At 37.8% G+C, this 14,820-nt stretch overlaps 1 protein-coding gene across 4 annotated transcripts in view; it reads right to left on the bottom strand.

The window, feature by feature from the left end:
* Nucleotides 1–14,820, bottom strand: part of LOC113115401 (chloride channel protein 2-like) — a 53,884-nt gene that overhangs the window by 25,195 nt on the left and 13,869 nt on the right. For all 4 annotated transcript variants that reach the window (XM_026282957.1, XM_026282940.1, XM_026282966.1 and 1 more), the window contains exons 2-3: nucleotides 8,370–8,523; nucleotides 1,733–1,864 (exon numbers count right to left, since the gene is read on the bottom strand). In XM_026282957.1, the coding sequence (XP_026138742.1) occupies nucleotides 1,733–1,864; nucleotides 8,370–8,523 (286 nt within the window). The remainder of the gene's footprint in view (nucleotides 1–1,732; nucleotides 1,865–8,369; nucleotides 8,524–14,820) is intronic.

Genomic DNA, 14,820 nt, shown 5'->3' with positions numbered 1-14,820 from the left:
AAGCCAGATCTAATTACGTGTCAAAGTGATGACGCGCGTTAACGCGCGACTCTTTTACCGGCTGTTTTGAAGGAAGATCAACGTTCGTGAATCACAACGAAAAAATATGTGCAAAATGTAATGAAGCAGAGATCAGTTAGTTCCTCACCTTCCGCGCTGACGCAGAGATCGTTCGCCTGCTTCAGTGAAAGTATAACATGCCTCATATTTTCGACTCGTACATTACACGTCACGCCCTGATGTCACGTGTCATTACAGGATCTTTACGTGTTGTGTGTGAAAGCACACACATATCCCGGGTCATCACTGGCAGTGTGAAAGTGCAAAATCTAGGGACCCGGGAACAATTGCCGGAACACTTTACCCCTGTATTTGCTGGAATGGCAGTGTGAAAGGGGCTTTAGTAGGCCATCTTTGAAATGCCTATTGGGCATCCAAGTGCAGCTTCTATCTCTCAGAATAGGGAAATTATCGAATTCTCCAAAACTGTTCACCAAGCTTACGATTAAATTTCATCTTTGAAATCAACAATGAAATCTGAAAACAACTGTATAATAAATGTTGTTTCTTTTGTTCAAATAGCATTAAATGGCTAGATCAGCTAGTGCGCATGCAGTCCTAAATGCAGTGTCACACTGACTTCTCCGATATGCGATTGGCTCTTCTATTCAGAAGGTAGGGCTTCTTCGATAGAGCGGTCATATTGAGTGTTGCATTTTCCCACATTCAAAACTATATAAGTGACATGCCTTGGGTATTCTATAGTCTTTGGAGTTTTTCCCCTATTTGAAATCAACATGGCAACTAACATTAGGGGGTTATCTACTCTATGGCCCTGTCCTGTACACTGAGTGCTCCTGCACATTTGCAATGACAGTTGTCTGCCATTTGTCAATTTATGAGTATAAAGGTCGTTGTGCACCCTTAATGCTCCCTTCCTGATGTAGACTCTACAACAGACTACCACTGACAGTCCATGTGACATTACAAGACCAAGGTATGGACTCAGTCTAAAAACAGGCCCTGTGTAATATAAAATAGTTTTCTGGGGGCCATTGACATGACTGGATTCTTCATTTCATGCGAGTGTACGTCATTTTAACATATCTGTCATAACATATGTAGTACTTCACAAGTACTACTTGTCTTTTTTGTACACTTTTGAGGTGTTTTTATGTGTGGAAAGCACTTTATGCAGCTAATACGGTGACATTAAAAAATGCCCTTTATATGTACTAAGACAATTCTGTACTTTTTTGTTAATCTGAACTGTCACACCTCCAGTCCTTGTAAATAAACATATTATTTTGTAAAAAAAAAAAAAAAAGAAAAAAAAAAGAGAGGTCTGTAAGATGGCATCAATTTGTTCAAGCATTAATGCACAATCGCAGAAAACACATGATGATGAAAAAAAAAAAATCAATACTTGACTGATTAAATGACACCATCTGGACTTTCATGGAACCGTGCCAAGCAGCACTTTATTTTACAGTCATGTTCCTCATGTACATACTATGTACTTTTTAATGTTATTAAATAACTAGTTAATAACTATGTAATGACCCTGAACCTACCCCTAACCCTACCCCATTTAGTTACTTTATATTACAAGTACGTTTTAGGTAAGTACACTTAAAGTACACTGTAAGTACTGTACATATAAGTGCACATACTAAAATGAAGTGCAACTGAAAATTGTCCTTTTCTTTCTTGTCATTCTTTTCTCTCTCACCTTGCTGGCAGAAGGCAATAGTGTAGTCCATAGCCCAGCTGACCAATGCCATGAGAAGTCCCAGGAGGATGAGAAAGATCCAGTCTTCACCCACACGGGAAATCAAGAACTTCCGACACCATGATGTACAGACTGCAGAGAGAAATTATACAGATTACCTAAAAAAAAAGAAAATTCAGTCATCATATACTCTACCTGTCATTCCAAAACTGTATTACTGTATTTTACTGTACTGTATTACTGTATTACTGTATTTTTTGATACACACAAATGGTGAATTATAATAATATGCTCCTGTCCAAGCAGTTCTAAGTAATGACCACCAAGGCACTGAAGCTTAAAAATATGCAAAATCTATAGGAAAATCAATTTATACAACCACAATCAAAAGACTGCGGTCTGTAAGTCTCTTCTGCAGGTCTTTATTCGATAAAAAAAAAACTGTAAAAAAATGTAGGTACCACTTTATATTATGTGGCCTCATCTACTATGTACTTACATTTTAATTTATAATTTGGTACAATGCACTTATTGTTTTTACATTGTACTTATATTTTTTTCAATACCTGCATGTAATTACATCTGTAATAATTACACTGTTGACCCATCCCTTACAATTTTACCCATCCTTATTTCTACCCATACCACCAAACCTGTCCCTAACCTTACCCGTATCCAACCTCTATAGCAGCAAGTGTTTTGCAATACAAAATGAACACAATAAGTACATAGTACTTATTTTTGATGTAAGTGCATAGTAGTTAAGCCCACTTAATGGCCTTTTATAACTGTTGTGTAGTTAATAGTCTATGTGTGTGTGTGTGTGTGTATGTATGTACATAGAGAGAGAGAGAGAGAGAGAGAGAGCATGAGTCATGTGGAATACTTTTATAATGCATTTATAGTTATTGCATGGCAAGAGCAAAATCATTGAATTTTCTATTCTAAATTTGAATGATCAAGGGGTGTGAGTAAATTCAGTCATAATTTTAAAATGATCAAATCTATTAGGCACCATCAACACCCACAGTTTCCCTGTTCTTTATAGGTCAGTCTGTGTTCACAGCATAGAGATAGGCTGTATGAACTGGAAATGAACAACCCAAGAGCAATTACCCAAACCCAGCAGTAGGTGCACAGTATGCTTTAATGAAGTTAACATTTGCTCATAAAAGGGCTTGTTTTCCCCTGGAAAGTTTCCAGACTCCTGAGAAAACTGAGAGGGTGAACACTTGTGCTGTTGCATAGGGGTGGACAGGGTTGCAGAGACCAAGACAGGAAATGGCTTGTGTGTGTGAAGATAAGACGCATCTGAAAGACAGCAGAAAGGGAAGGGTCACGGCAGGTGAAGGGACACCTCTGTGTAGAGATGCTGCCCCGCCAGCTTCAGCACCCGCTCAGCAGCCGTTTGTGCTAGAGTTGGCACACGGGCAGATTTGCCAACTGAAGTGACACAACAGATGTCTTTGCTCTCAAAATAAACCCTGTAACAATCCACAACCGAGAAAGCAATAAGCCGAACCAAATTTACCGCAACTCAAGCCGCATTTTGGATGAGCAAACCTGCAGTGCTTTATCTGCAAACCGTGCCAGACAGAAGTGCTGAGATGCGGCATATTTTGACACTTAATGGGAGTTTGAGGAATAACCGTATAAATATGCAGAAACCCATGCTTCCCCACACACACTTTAATGTCTTTGACAAGTGAGTCACAGGCCAGCACTGGAAGTGACATCCTTATGTGGCATGCATGCATAATATAACAATGTATTATATATCCAAGACCTATTTATATCCCCAGAGCGAGTGGAAAGGTGTAGGAGGTTTGGTGAGTGCCAATAGTATCTGCCCTCTTTCTGCCTGATATGACAACTTATGCTGCATTTTCTTCATTGAGCCTCACAGTTTCCCATGAGGACGAGCTGCTGGACTGCTGCCAGTTCTCTGTTCGCATCCACAGATCCAAAACAATTAGTACTGAAATAGACAGATTAAGTCAGCTATGGTTGTAGGACTTCTCTCTAAGTTGCATAGAGAACAGACAGCAGGATGCTGACAGCTTGTCGCAAATCTACCCCCCTCTGTCATCTTGAAATTCACAAATAAAGTGTAATTATACAAGAGAGAGAGAAATATGTGCTTATATGCTCTGTTTGGTTATGGGCTGTGTACTGTATGCTCTGATGCTAGATCTCATATGAAAAACATGCATATTGTTTTGACAAATATGCTTAATTAAAATAAGTTGATCAAGGCAAACTGTTTGATTTCATTAATGTGGTTTATTGAAGCAAAAAAAAATAATAATGTTTTGGGTAACACTTTATTTTTATAATCCACTTTCTACTAATTATAAGCAACTATGTAAACCACCAGTCATTTAAACATTAGTAGACTGTTTAGTGTCTGAAGTGGACTGTCAAAATAAAATTAATTGGAATTGCATGGCATTATTGTTAAGAAAAAGTGTTTATAAATTTCTCACTTTGTCATAGAGCCATCATGAACAAATTTCTATATTATTTCTGGGACAAAACAACTCATCACTAAATAATGTTTTTGTGGGTGTGTATGTGTGCTGATGCCAGTGAAAATTTTGTCAGGGTAGTTACAATTTTTACAGAGCCATCTGATAAAATAAAAAATAAAAAAATAATATCTGTTATTGATTAAATCTTGTTCTCTTTTATTGACATTTTTGCAATTACACATTTGAGTAAAGAAGGAGCAGGAACAGGCAGAAACACTGGAGGATAATGGAAATTTTGTATAGTGCAACTCAGACTGTAGGTGGGGAAATAGTAGTTGGTCATACTCTATTGTGCTGTATCAACCATTAACAAACTCAAATATTTTGTTGTACACAGGCCCGGAAAGCACAAACCGTGACTGCCTATATTTATAAATTAGTTTATTACAGTATTTTATGATAATCTGGCATAACAACACTGACTTCATCTCAAAAGCTAATGAGCTGCCATCAAAACCAACACCATAAGCACGTTCTCGACCAAAAGGTATGCTATCTGCCAAAATACTCTCTTCTGGCCAAAACATCACATGTATCCTTGACAGAGAAGGCAATCCCAAAACGCACTTTGACAAGATCAGTGAAAGAAAAAATCCTTTGTACAATACTTAAAAAATACTGTAGAGTGAATAAAAATTGATTATGACACCCAATATTTCAGTTTGCTATGAATTGCTTATTAGAGTCTCATTTTCTCAACAGCAACAAGCTAACAGCAAATGCTTAAACAATTACTTATTTCAGCAACTTTTATTAGTTTTTTTAGTTTTAATTTAGTATTTTGGTTATTTTATAATGTTTGGTGTGATTTCTACAGTCAACAGTCACTTATACTCAAACTAATGTTTGTTATAAATATATCTACTTTGCTCAATCCATAAAAGTATTTACATTAGTTTAGTGTGGATAAAAATGTAGCATTTTACCCAATATTTCTGTACGCTTTGTATTTTAATGCATCTCGAGCACCATGCAGTTATGGCCAGAGTCCATTGCAGATAGCCATGTATGTGTTGCTGCATTTGCATGGCATTCCAGATCAGTCACTCATTAGGTTTCATGATGGTTAGGATGCCTTAGTAGGTAGCCACCTATGTAGGCAGTATGCAGAGTGGCAGCTCACTAGAGTTTTACAGTCAGATGGAGGAATAAAATAGAAGGACAGAGATACACAGAGAGAGAATCAGACATATGGTGCCAGCTCTGTAGACCAGTGTGTAGGTAGTGAGCTGACAAGCCTCCAAACCCCTCAAACTCAGTCAAGGGGGATCAGAAAGACCTGCGCTGCACACTTCTGATAGATGTCTCATGCTTTTCACACTAAGGGAGGCAGGAAGGATGATATAGAGACAGATGCGGCATGTCTTTGGAGATTAAAGAGCAGTCTATTTATATTACAAGAAAGCAATGATATACCTCATTAGCACTAAAAACATTGGACTGTGAGACACTGTTGACTATTTAATGAGAACTCAACTCTATATATGGTACAGACCAAAAGTTTGGACACACCTTCTCATTCAAAGAGTTTTCTTTATTTTCATGACTATGAAAATTGTAGAGTCACACTGAAGGCATCAAGGGCTATTTGACCAAGAAGGAGAGTGATGGGGTGCTCCGCCAGATGACCTGGCCTCCGCAGTCACCGGACCTGAACCCAATCGAGATGGTTTAGGGGTGAACTGGACCGCAGTCAGAAGGCAAAAGGGCCAACAAGTGCTAAGCATCTCTCGGGGAACTCCTTCAAGACTGTTGGAAGACCATTTCAGGTGACTACCTCTTGAAGCTCATCAAGAGAATGCCAAGAGTGTGCAAAGCAGTAATCAAAGCAAAAGGTGGCTACTTTGAAGAACCTAGAATATGACATATTTTAAGCTGCTTCACACTTTTCTGTTATGTATATAATTCCATATATAATTCCACACGTGTTAATTTATAGTTTTGATGCCTTCAGTGTGAATCTACAATTTTCATAGTCTTTGAATGAGAAGGTGTGTCCAAACTTTTGGTCTTCTACTGTATATATATATATATATATATATATATATATATATATATATATATATATATATATAGTTCTGGGAATTTATCACAGACTTCCAATATGAATGGCAACTGCTTTTGTCCAAAACTCTCTTTTTTCAGCAAGCCATCTTAACATACCATTAAATGGGCGAATAGTTTTTATCTCTAAACTCAAATGTTAAGGTCCATATAATACCTCCTTTGGTGAATGGTGATGCATTTCTAGACCCAGATGCACAGGCACACAGAGGTTCATTACAGATACACTGCACGTCTATGTGTCTCATCTATCACCCCTAAACAGCGCAGACTGATTATGCTCCCTGCTGGTGAATGGCAAGCACTGCACTGAGGTGCAGAGAGAATTGAACAGGCTGATAAATGCTGCAAGTTGTTGTTTGCAGGCTAGACAACAGCAAAACGTTCATCGCCAATGCTTGAAAAATGTTTGGGGAAAAGTGTCTCCACCATAAATATGAAGACCATGAAGATGCCTTTAAGATTCAGTTGATGGTCACACCTGAGGAATATGTGTGACAGATTGATAAACAATGAGAGCTTCACAAACCACTGACAATCAATCACCAGTAGAGGGCAATCTAGAAAACAGGAGGTTAAACACCACATCTGCAAGCACTGAACTGCCTCGAATACATGAGCAGACCCAGATGAACTTTTTCAGGAATATATGCGGAATGGATTTAAATATGCTAAAAGCTATGCTTCATGCAGGTTAGTGCTGGTTTGATGCTAGTCTAACAAGGCTGAAAAAGCTGGATAGCCACCATGTTGTATTATTGTCATGCTTTTTGACCAAGAAGGTCTTGCTGGTTAAAGGGATACTCCACCCAAAATGTAAATTTTATCATTCATCACTTACCCTCATGTTGTTCCTAATCTGTAAAACCCTTGTTCATCTTCAGAAAACAATTGAAGATATTTTAGATGAAAACCGGGAGGCTTTTTAATGTCCCCATAGACTCCCAAGTAAATTACACTGTCAAGGTCCAGAAAAGTATGAAAGACATTCTCAGAATAGTCCATCTGCCATCTGTGGTTCAACCGTAACATTATGAAGCGACAATAATCATTTTTGTACACGAAGAAAACAAGAAAAAAGTCTTTATTCAAAAATTCCTCTGCTCCTTTTCTCTCCTCATCATTGTCGCGCCATTTTGGAGGTTATGAGCTGAACGCAGGCAGCGTACGCTCTTCTGTATCAGCGGTGCTGGGTACAGCCTCCCAGCTTTCATCCAAAATATCTTCAATTGTGTTACGAAGACGGACAAAGCTTTTACGCGTTAGGAACGACACGGGGGTAAGTGATTAATGACAAAATTTAAATTTTGGGGTGGATTATCCCTTTAAATTGGAACAGCAGTCAGGTTTTAATTATGGTCTGCATCCCTTAATTCAAGGCCAAAAATCCCCTAACGATGGGTCTCAAAAGTATGTAAAACTTTTACATCTAGAGGAAAATATTGTTTTCAGATAGCGTTTCATTAACCACAAAAGTTAGATTAATCAGAGCACAAACAGAAGTAGTGATATCTGAGTGGGGTAACCATAGCAACAGCTCCTTGATGGCTGAGTACATTGACAAAACATAAGTACTGTCATCGTTTTTGACATTTGTTTTTCTATGGACAATTCTTATTTTTATGGAATATGGGAGTGTATATTAAAAGTGATTTATTGGTAGATTAAATCATGCATTGTTTTTTTAATTCACATCTCCTCATCATTTTGAATCAAAGTTCCAATCCTTCAGGAAAAGCATGAATCCTCAGTGCCCAGTTTTACTGCCACTTATTCCATGAGGGCCTGAACAAGAGCTGCATAAATCCCTCCCACTTAGCCCCACGGTCTCACCTAATCCCCAGTTCCAGCATGTTCTTACCAACTCTTTAGCCTCCTGCCTTTTGAAATCTTTTTTCTTTCGATCCCTGCTGCCCGTCATCCTTGTGGATTTGCTTTGCTTTCCTAGCTTTGCTCTGTTGCCACTGCTGCAAATAGCAAGCTATGATGCAGGCAGACCAGCCAGCAAACAGTTGGCACATGCATGTATATAGCACACCCACCTTGACACTTGGCACACGGGTCCTTCTCATACTCCATCAGTTCTGGCGCCTGGCCGCGCACACTGGTGGTCCTCCGCAGTGCTCCATCCTCACGCAGACGAGCTGCCTCTTCTTTGGCAAAGGCCCCCAACTCCTGTGTATAGCGTCCATACATCTGAAAGTTAGACAGGAGTGAATGAAGATTTTTACCTGGCAAGGAAATGAAGGGAAACCAAGCCCTGAAATAATGTACAACTTAACAGGCTGTTCAAAACCCCATCAAATAAATATAGGTAGTCTGTCAGAGGTTCCTGTCCCTTAGTACGATTCCATTAAGCTACAAAGGTTCACTGGAGTGGTGCTATTTGTGAGATTTACTGTGTATAGTTAAAGAAATAGTTAGCCCAAAAATAAAAATTGACTAAAAATGTACTCACCCTAAGGCCATCAAAGATGTAGATGGGTTTGTTTCTTTATCGGAACAGATTTGGAGAAATGTATCATTGCATCAATTGCTTAAAAATGGATCCTGTGCAATATGGATTCTGGCCAAAATATGCGTTCATAATCAATAATCCAATCCATAATCCAAAATAATGTTTCCACCGGTGAAAAAGTCAATCTCCTGCTGTCGTCTTACATCAAAACAACCAAAATATTGAAAACTGTTTTGGACTGTTATTGTTTGTAAACTATGCTTGATCTGCACATATTTCTCTCCTGATTCAGGTGAGATGGAGAAAGCAGTATTATGAATATAGGACTTATATTTTTACTGGAAACAACAGTCTGAAGTTAAACATTTCTTAAAGGGGGGGTGAAATGCTATTTCATGCATACTGAGTTTTTTACACTGTTAAAGAGTTGGATTCCCATGCTAAACATGGACAAAGTTTCAAAAATTTAGTTGTACGTTTGAAGGAGTATTTCTGTTCCAAAAATACTCCTTCCGGTTTGTCACAAGTTTCGGAAAGTTTTTTTCGAGTATGGCTCTGTGTGACGTTAGATGAAGCGGAATTTCCTTATATGGGTCCTGAGGGCACGTCTGCCGGAAGAGCGCGCGCTCCCGTATAGCAGAGCAGAGAGAGGCTGTGCACAGACAATCATTGATCAGAGCGAGAGCGTCGCGAAAAGTCACAAAAGAAGTGTGTTTTTGGTTGCCAGGGCAAGACAACCCTGCACAGATTACCAAAGAAAAAACAGCATTAAGGGACCAGTGGATGGAGTTTATATTTACAGAGCATCAACGGAGTTGTGCAAGTGTTTGTTCCCTGCATTTCTAAAATGCTTGTTTTACAAACAAAGCCCAGTTTGACGACGGATTTGCGTATCGTTTATTTCTTAAGGATGATGCAATCCCAACGAAAAAGGGTCACGATCGTGTGTTGGAACCAGAGGCGGTGATTAAAACTGCTTAAAATATCTCTGCCTCCTTGTTAGTGCGTCCACCTCCCATCGGAGACTCGGGTTCGAGCCCCGCTCGGAGCGAGTCCTTGCTGCTGCTGCTCTCGTTCAGTTTCAGCCTTCACAGCTGTCACAGCTTCCAAACGCTCTCAACACAACTGGCGCTCGTGATTCTTTAGCTCCGCCCACACGTCACGCCTCCAGGCGCTCGTGTTTTTCCGGGAAAAATCGGTACAGACTATCTTTCTCTTATGAATATAATAAAACTAAAGACTTTTTGGAGTTATGAAGGATGCAGTACTACTTTATAGGTACTCAAGATTAACATGATATTGAGTGAAAACGAGCATTTCACCCCCCCTTTAATGATTAATTTATTACCATGCTAATTACTGTAATGGTTTTATCAGCTGTTTGGACTCTCGCTCTCATCTGATGGCACCCATTCACTGCAGATGAGTTGTTGATGAATAGGTCGTGTAATGGTACATTTCTCAAAATACAATAAAGATGGCCTATAAGGGTGAGTAAATTCTCATCAAATTTGCACTTTCGGGTGAACTATTCCTTTAAGCATCCACATTTGACCTAATTGGATGATGGAAATTGTTGAGTCACTCTCATTCCTCTCGAAAAAGTCCACCTGAGATGTGATTTGAGCTCTTGCCCAAACAAGACTTACAAGACTACAGGGTTATGAATTGTTGATGTTGTTGTGTGTCTCAAGCATGTTCTTCGTGGAGGCTTTAACTTCTATGTTCTCTTTTCCTAAGGCTCCGTCACCTAGACAAACATCTTGGTGAAAAAACTTCTGAGCAGATTAAGATTTATTCCATGTTTTTTTTTTTTTTTTTTTTTTATATAATTTACTTTCCTTCAAAGTATGTTCAATGCTTTGGAAATTGTTTCTTGACCTGAGTGTATTTTAAGTTCTTGACCTGAGTGTATTTTATATGTATGTTGACGCAGTTTGGCTTTGAAAATGCCTTTGCCCTGATGACATAATGTTTCCTTAGAAATCCTGCAAAGAGATGCTCCCACACAGAGCCAGGTGTGTATTATTTTGAATACATGTGCGTCATTCCTCAGATTTAGATACACAGATTCCAATTAAGTCATAGTCTGATTGGTTAGATCAGTATTAATTTAGCTTTTAAATTAAGTCACTTAATACTTGTTGATTCAGTTATTATTATTATTAATAATAATAATAATAAACATTTTTAATGTGTGTGACTTCAAATATGGGCACTTGGGTAAGTTTTATGTATAATTTTATTTTATGTATACAACAGATTTTCACATTTTTGTAATAAAAAGGCCAGATTAACGTGAAAACTTTACTGTACATGTTCCAGACAGACTGTGCTGTTATTATTCACCATATAACATTGTTATGCCTGTGGTGACAAATGACTGTCTTGTCAATGACTCAGCTACTCGACTGATTTTTTCAAAGATAACAGCTCATTCAGGAACAATGTAAGTGATGTGAGTGAGTGAGTCATTGAATCATTTACATAACCATTCATTTAAAAAAAACAAATTCATTCAGGAATGATGTGCCACTACTCAACAGTTGATTCTGCTTGTGTTATATTCCTAATTATAGGCCTACTTAATAGTACTTACAGTTTTATACTAGATTCTGCCTCCTGTGTCATTCGCAGTGCTTCAGGGTTGAGTAACACATTCTATTATGTAAGAATAGTCTTTAACTTTTGTAAAAATATATTTTTGTTATTTTCAAATACTTTGTCTCTGAGCTGGTTAGTTTGGGTCAAAGAAAATAAAACATCTGTAATGAAGGACACTGGAAAAGTGTGCATGTGTTCTTCACCAAATTTGTAATTTTCAAGAAAAAAAGAAGAAAACAGAAGAAGAAGAAGAAGAAGAAGAAGAAGAAGATATTACTTGTATAGCTTTTTCTAAGCTTCTGGATAGGATGTGTATTTCTGTTCTCCCGGGGCTCTACACATTAAAGCTAACAGTGTCAGAAACAGTGCTGCTGTTACACAGAGATACAGGACCACAAAACACCATCAGAATTTAAAGTGCCCCTATTATGGATTTTTGAAAAATACCCTTCATGCAGTGTGTTATGTAGTTGTTTGTCCATCATAATTAAAGTTATTTTATCTAAAATACTCTGAACTGTGCAAATTAGTCGTTTGTAATTCAAAGTCCATTTCGGTGAAATTTATCTGTCTCAAGTTAACATATCTGCATAATGCCGTCCTATGTTCTGCGAGAACATCCCTCAAACACTGTAGCTTGTTCATGTGGATAACGTCGTGTTGTGAAGACGCCGTGCTCTGCGCTGTGAAAGTGAATTTGGTTTATTTTCACTTCCGAAGGATGTGAAGAATCAGTTGTTGAAACTCATCTCTACTCTGATACCACAGCAGTATCACCCTTTTCTGTGTTCCTGTCATTTCACTGATGACTGCTTTCCCGATCTCCGTGAGTTCAACGCGGGATTCATAAACCGGTTATCTGTGAAAGATGGGTCAATGCCCAATATGTTTGGACCATCTTGCTACTCCGAATCACAACCTGAAAGTATGATTAATAATTGTTGCTTTAATGATCTGTTGAGCGTGCAACATATGTAGTTTTGTGTATTATGTTATGTATACTGTACACTCAGTATAACTTACGTTCTGTTAGTCAGCTGTGGGCCTGCTATTGTCTAGAAATGTGTCAATTAATATAGAATGGCTGATGTTCTTATTACTTGGAGTCATGATAAAGGATGGAGCAATACGCTGGTTTACAAACTGCAGTGATTTATCAGTCCTCCATTTCTGTGTTCATCTAACGTAAATACCATTATTGTTTGGGTCTTTACTACCAAGAGGTAAACCCGGTTCACTAACATAAGTGTAAAACATCTTCTCCCCCTCTGATTCTTTCTTTTTAGAATAGAGTGGAGCACTATCATGATTATAATACAATGTATTTTTGATGATAAGCTGTAATCCAGTAATGCGAAATGCGCTGTACTTAGTAAACCAATCACAACTGACTGGATCAACTGACCAATCAGAGCGGAGTAGCTTCACGCAAAAGAGGAGTTTGGAAAGATTCACCTTTGAACGTTTTGAAGTTTTATCGTGTAGACAGCAAAAGTGGAGATTTTGGCTTGTGATGTCAGAGCCAGCGCTGTAATCTCTGCCTACTGGAAACTTTTTCAGGCATCTGATTGGCCAACATGGCTTTAACAGTTTAGATTGTATCACCACCCATTGGTTTGGCATGGTCTTAACAGTGCACCATAGCATGTGTTTGCATTTTCACATGGACAGCATGCTTGATTGGTGGTTTGCTTGATGAAAAACATTCAATACAAGTTCAGTTCCAAAACTATTTTGGAGACTAGAACAAAGAAACATACTAAACATCAGCATTTTCCAACCACCCTGTTGCCAATTAATATTTTTCACTAGACAATTAAGTAGTTACATATGATTGCACACAGATCCATGAATCAAACTGAAATCTATACTTCTATCCTCCAACTGCCCAGCACAGGTTTACAGGTTCTCTGTTTAATCTGTCAGTCTGGAAACTGGATAAACAATAACTTTAAAGTGAATTTTTTTTTTGTTTCTGGTTTTCAGGAACACCATGGGAGGTATATTGAGGATATTCCAAAACAATTTAAAGAGACAAAGATACAAATTTACAGAAGGCTGGATAATGATACTTAGAAACGTCTCTATAATTTATGTTTTTAAGCCACAGCACAGCTTTATGCATCGCATAAGAAACCACAGACCATGATTTCTGTCTGAGATTCAAAACCCAGACAAACAATTTATCAAGTTGATCAAAGCAGAAGATGAAGTGAGGATAAAAAAACAGAGCAATTTATTTGCTGGATTTGTTAGCTGCATCACTATTAAAGCTTAGTCTGAATTAATTTGACTAGACACACATTTAATAAGTGCTTTTTTGACTAACAAAATCAATGTAAAAAAACTTTGTATGCTATGGAAGATCTTGAAATAAAGACAATGCCTTATTAAGATTATTTAGACAATACAGCACACAACATAAATACTAACAACTGCCAATGATGTAAATCTTAGCGTAAATCTATGTTTTTCAATTCATATTTGGGACAAAAAAAAAAACATAGGTCATTGTGTCAGTTGTAGCATATCTGTTTATCAAATGAAACTGTATTTGTCACAAAAAAAACAAAAAAAAACAAAACAAAGAATAAAAATAAGACACATTGGGCCCAATAATACACCCGGCGCAATGTGACGCAAGGTGCAGCACAAGTGTGTTTGCTAGTTTCAGTCCATCGTTTAATTAGCAAATGCATAAGCACTCATTTTTGCGCCCATGGGCGTGCTGGTCTATAAAAGAGGTGTGTTCAGACGCAAAGCTATTTTAAGGAGCTGAAAATAGACTGCGCCATAGACCAGCTCAAACCTGAAAAACCTCAATGTTTTTTCTTTGTTATTTAAAGAGTGTACACACTGCTTATTAAACGCAGGGACACACGGCAGCACACAAACATGCCAAATATAAAAAATTAAAGGATTGCAATGCAAAATATTTTTTTGTAGGCTAGTTAAATATATATTTTATGTATACGCCGTGCACTTTACACTGCATTTAGATCGTTAAAATAGGGCCCATTGTGATTTGCTCTTATGTTAATTTGCGTGGCTTAATTTGGGAAGCAACTGACATACACATCTCCACATGCAGTACAACAGACAGCCCAAATAAACTACCACTTTTAAAATGTTTAGAAAACATGCTTTAGTTGGATGCTTTGAATCACTATGGTTTGAAATGTGCATATCCCATTTTGTGGCATTATAATTGCTCGCCAAACCCAATTTAGCTTTCATTTGGTGCACTTAAAAAAAAAACTTTTATTAGTCTAACAGAGATTATTGGAGTATGTTTTACAAGAAAATACTTTTTCGTTTTTCCACGATTCATTCAATGTGCTACCTGCCATTTCTTTGTAATTATTTGTCAAATTAATGAAAATTGTTTCCTACGCCACTATATTTTCAGTGTGTTGCGCGAGGTTACATTT

This window comes from Carassius auratus, chromosome 2 (assembly GCF_003368295.1).
Source record: "Carassius auratus strain Wakin chromosome 2, ASM336829v1, whole genome shotgun sequence".
NCBI classification, from domain to species: Eukaryota; Metazoa; Chordata; class Actinopteri; order Cypriniformes; family Cyprinidae; genus Carassius; species Carassius auratus.
Note: the sequence above shows the minus strand (reverse complement) of the source record. Positions and strands in the feature narration are given on the sequence as shown.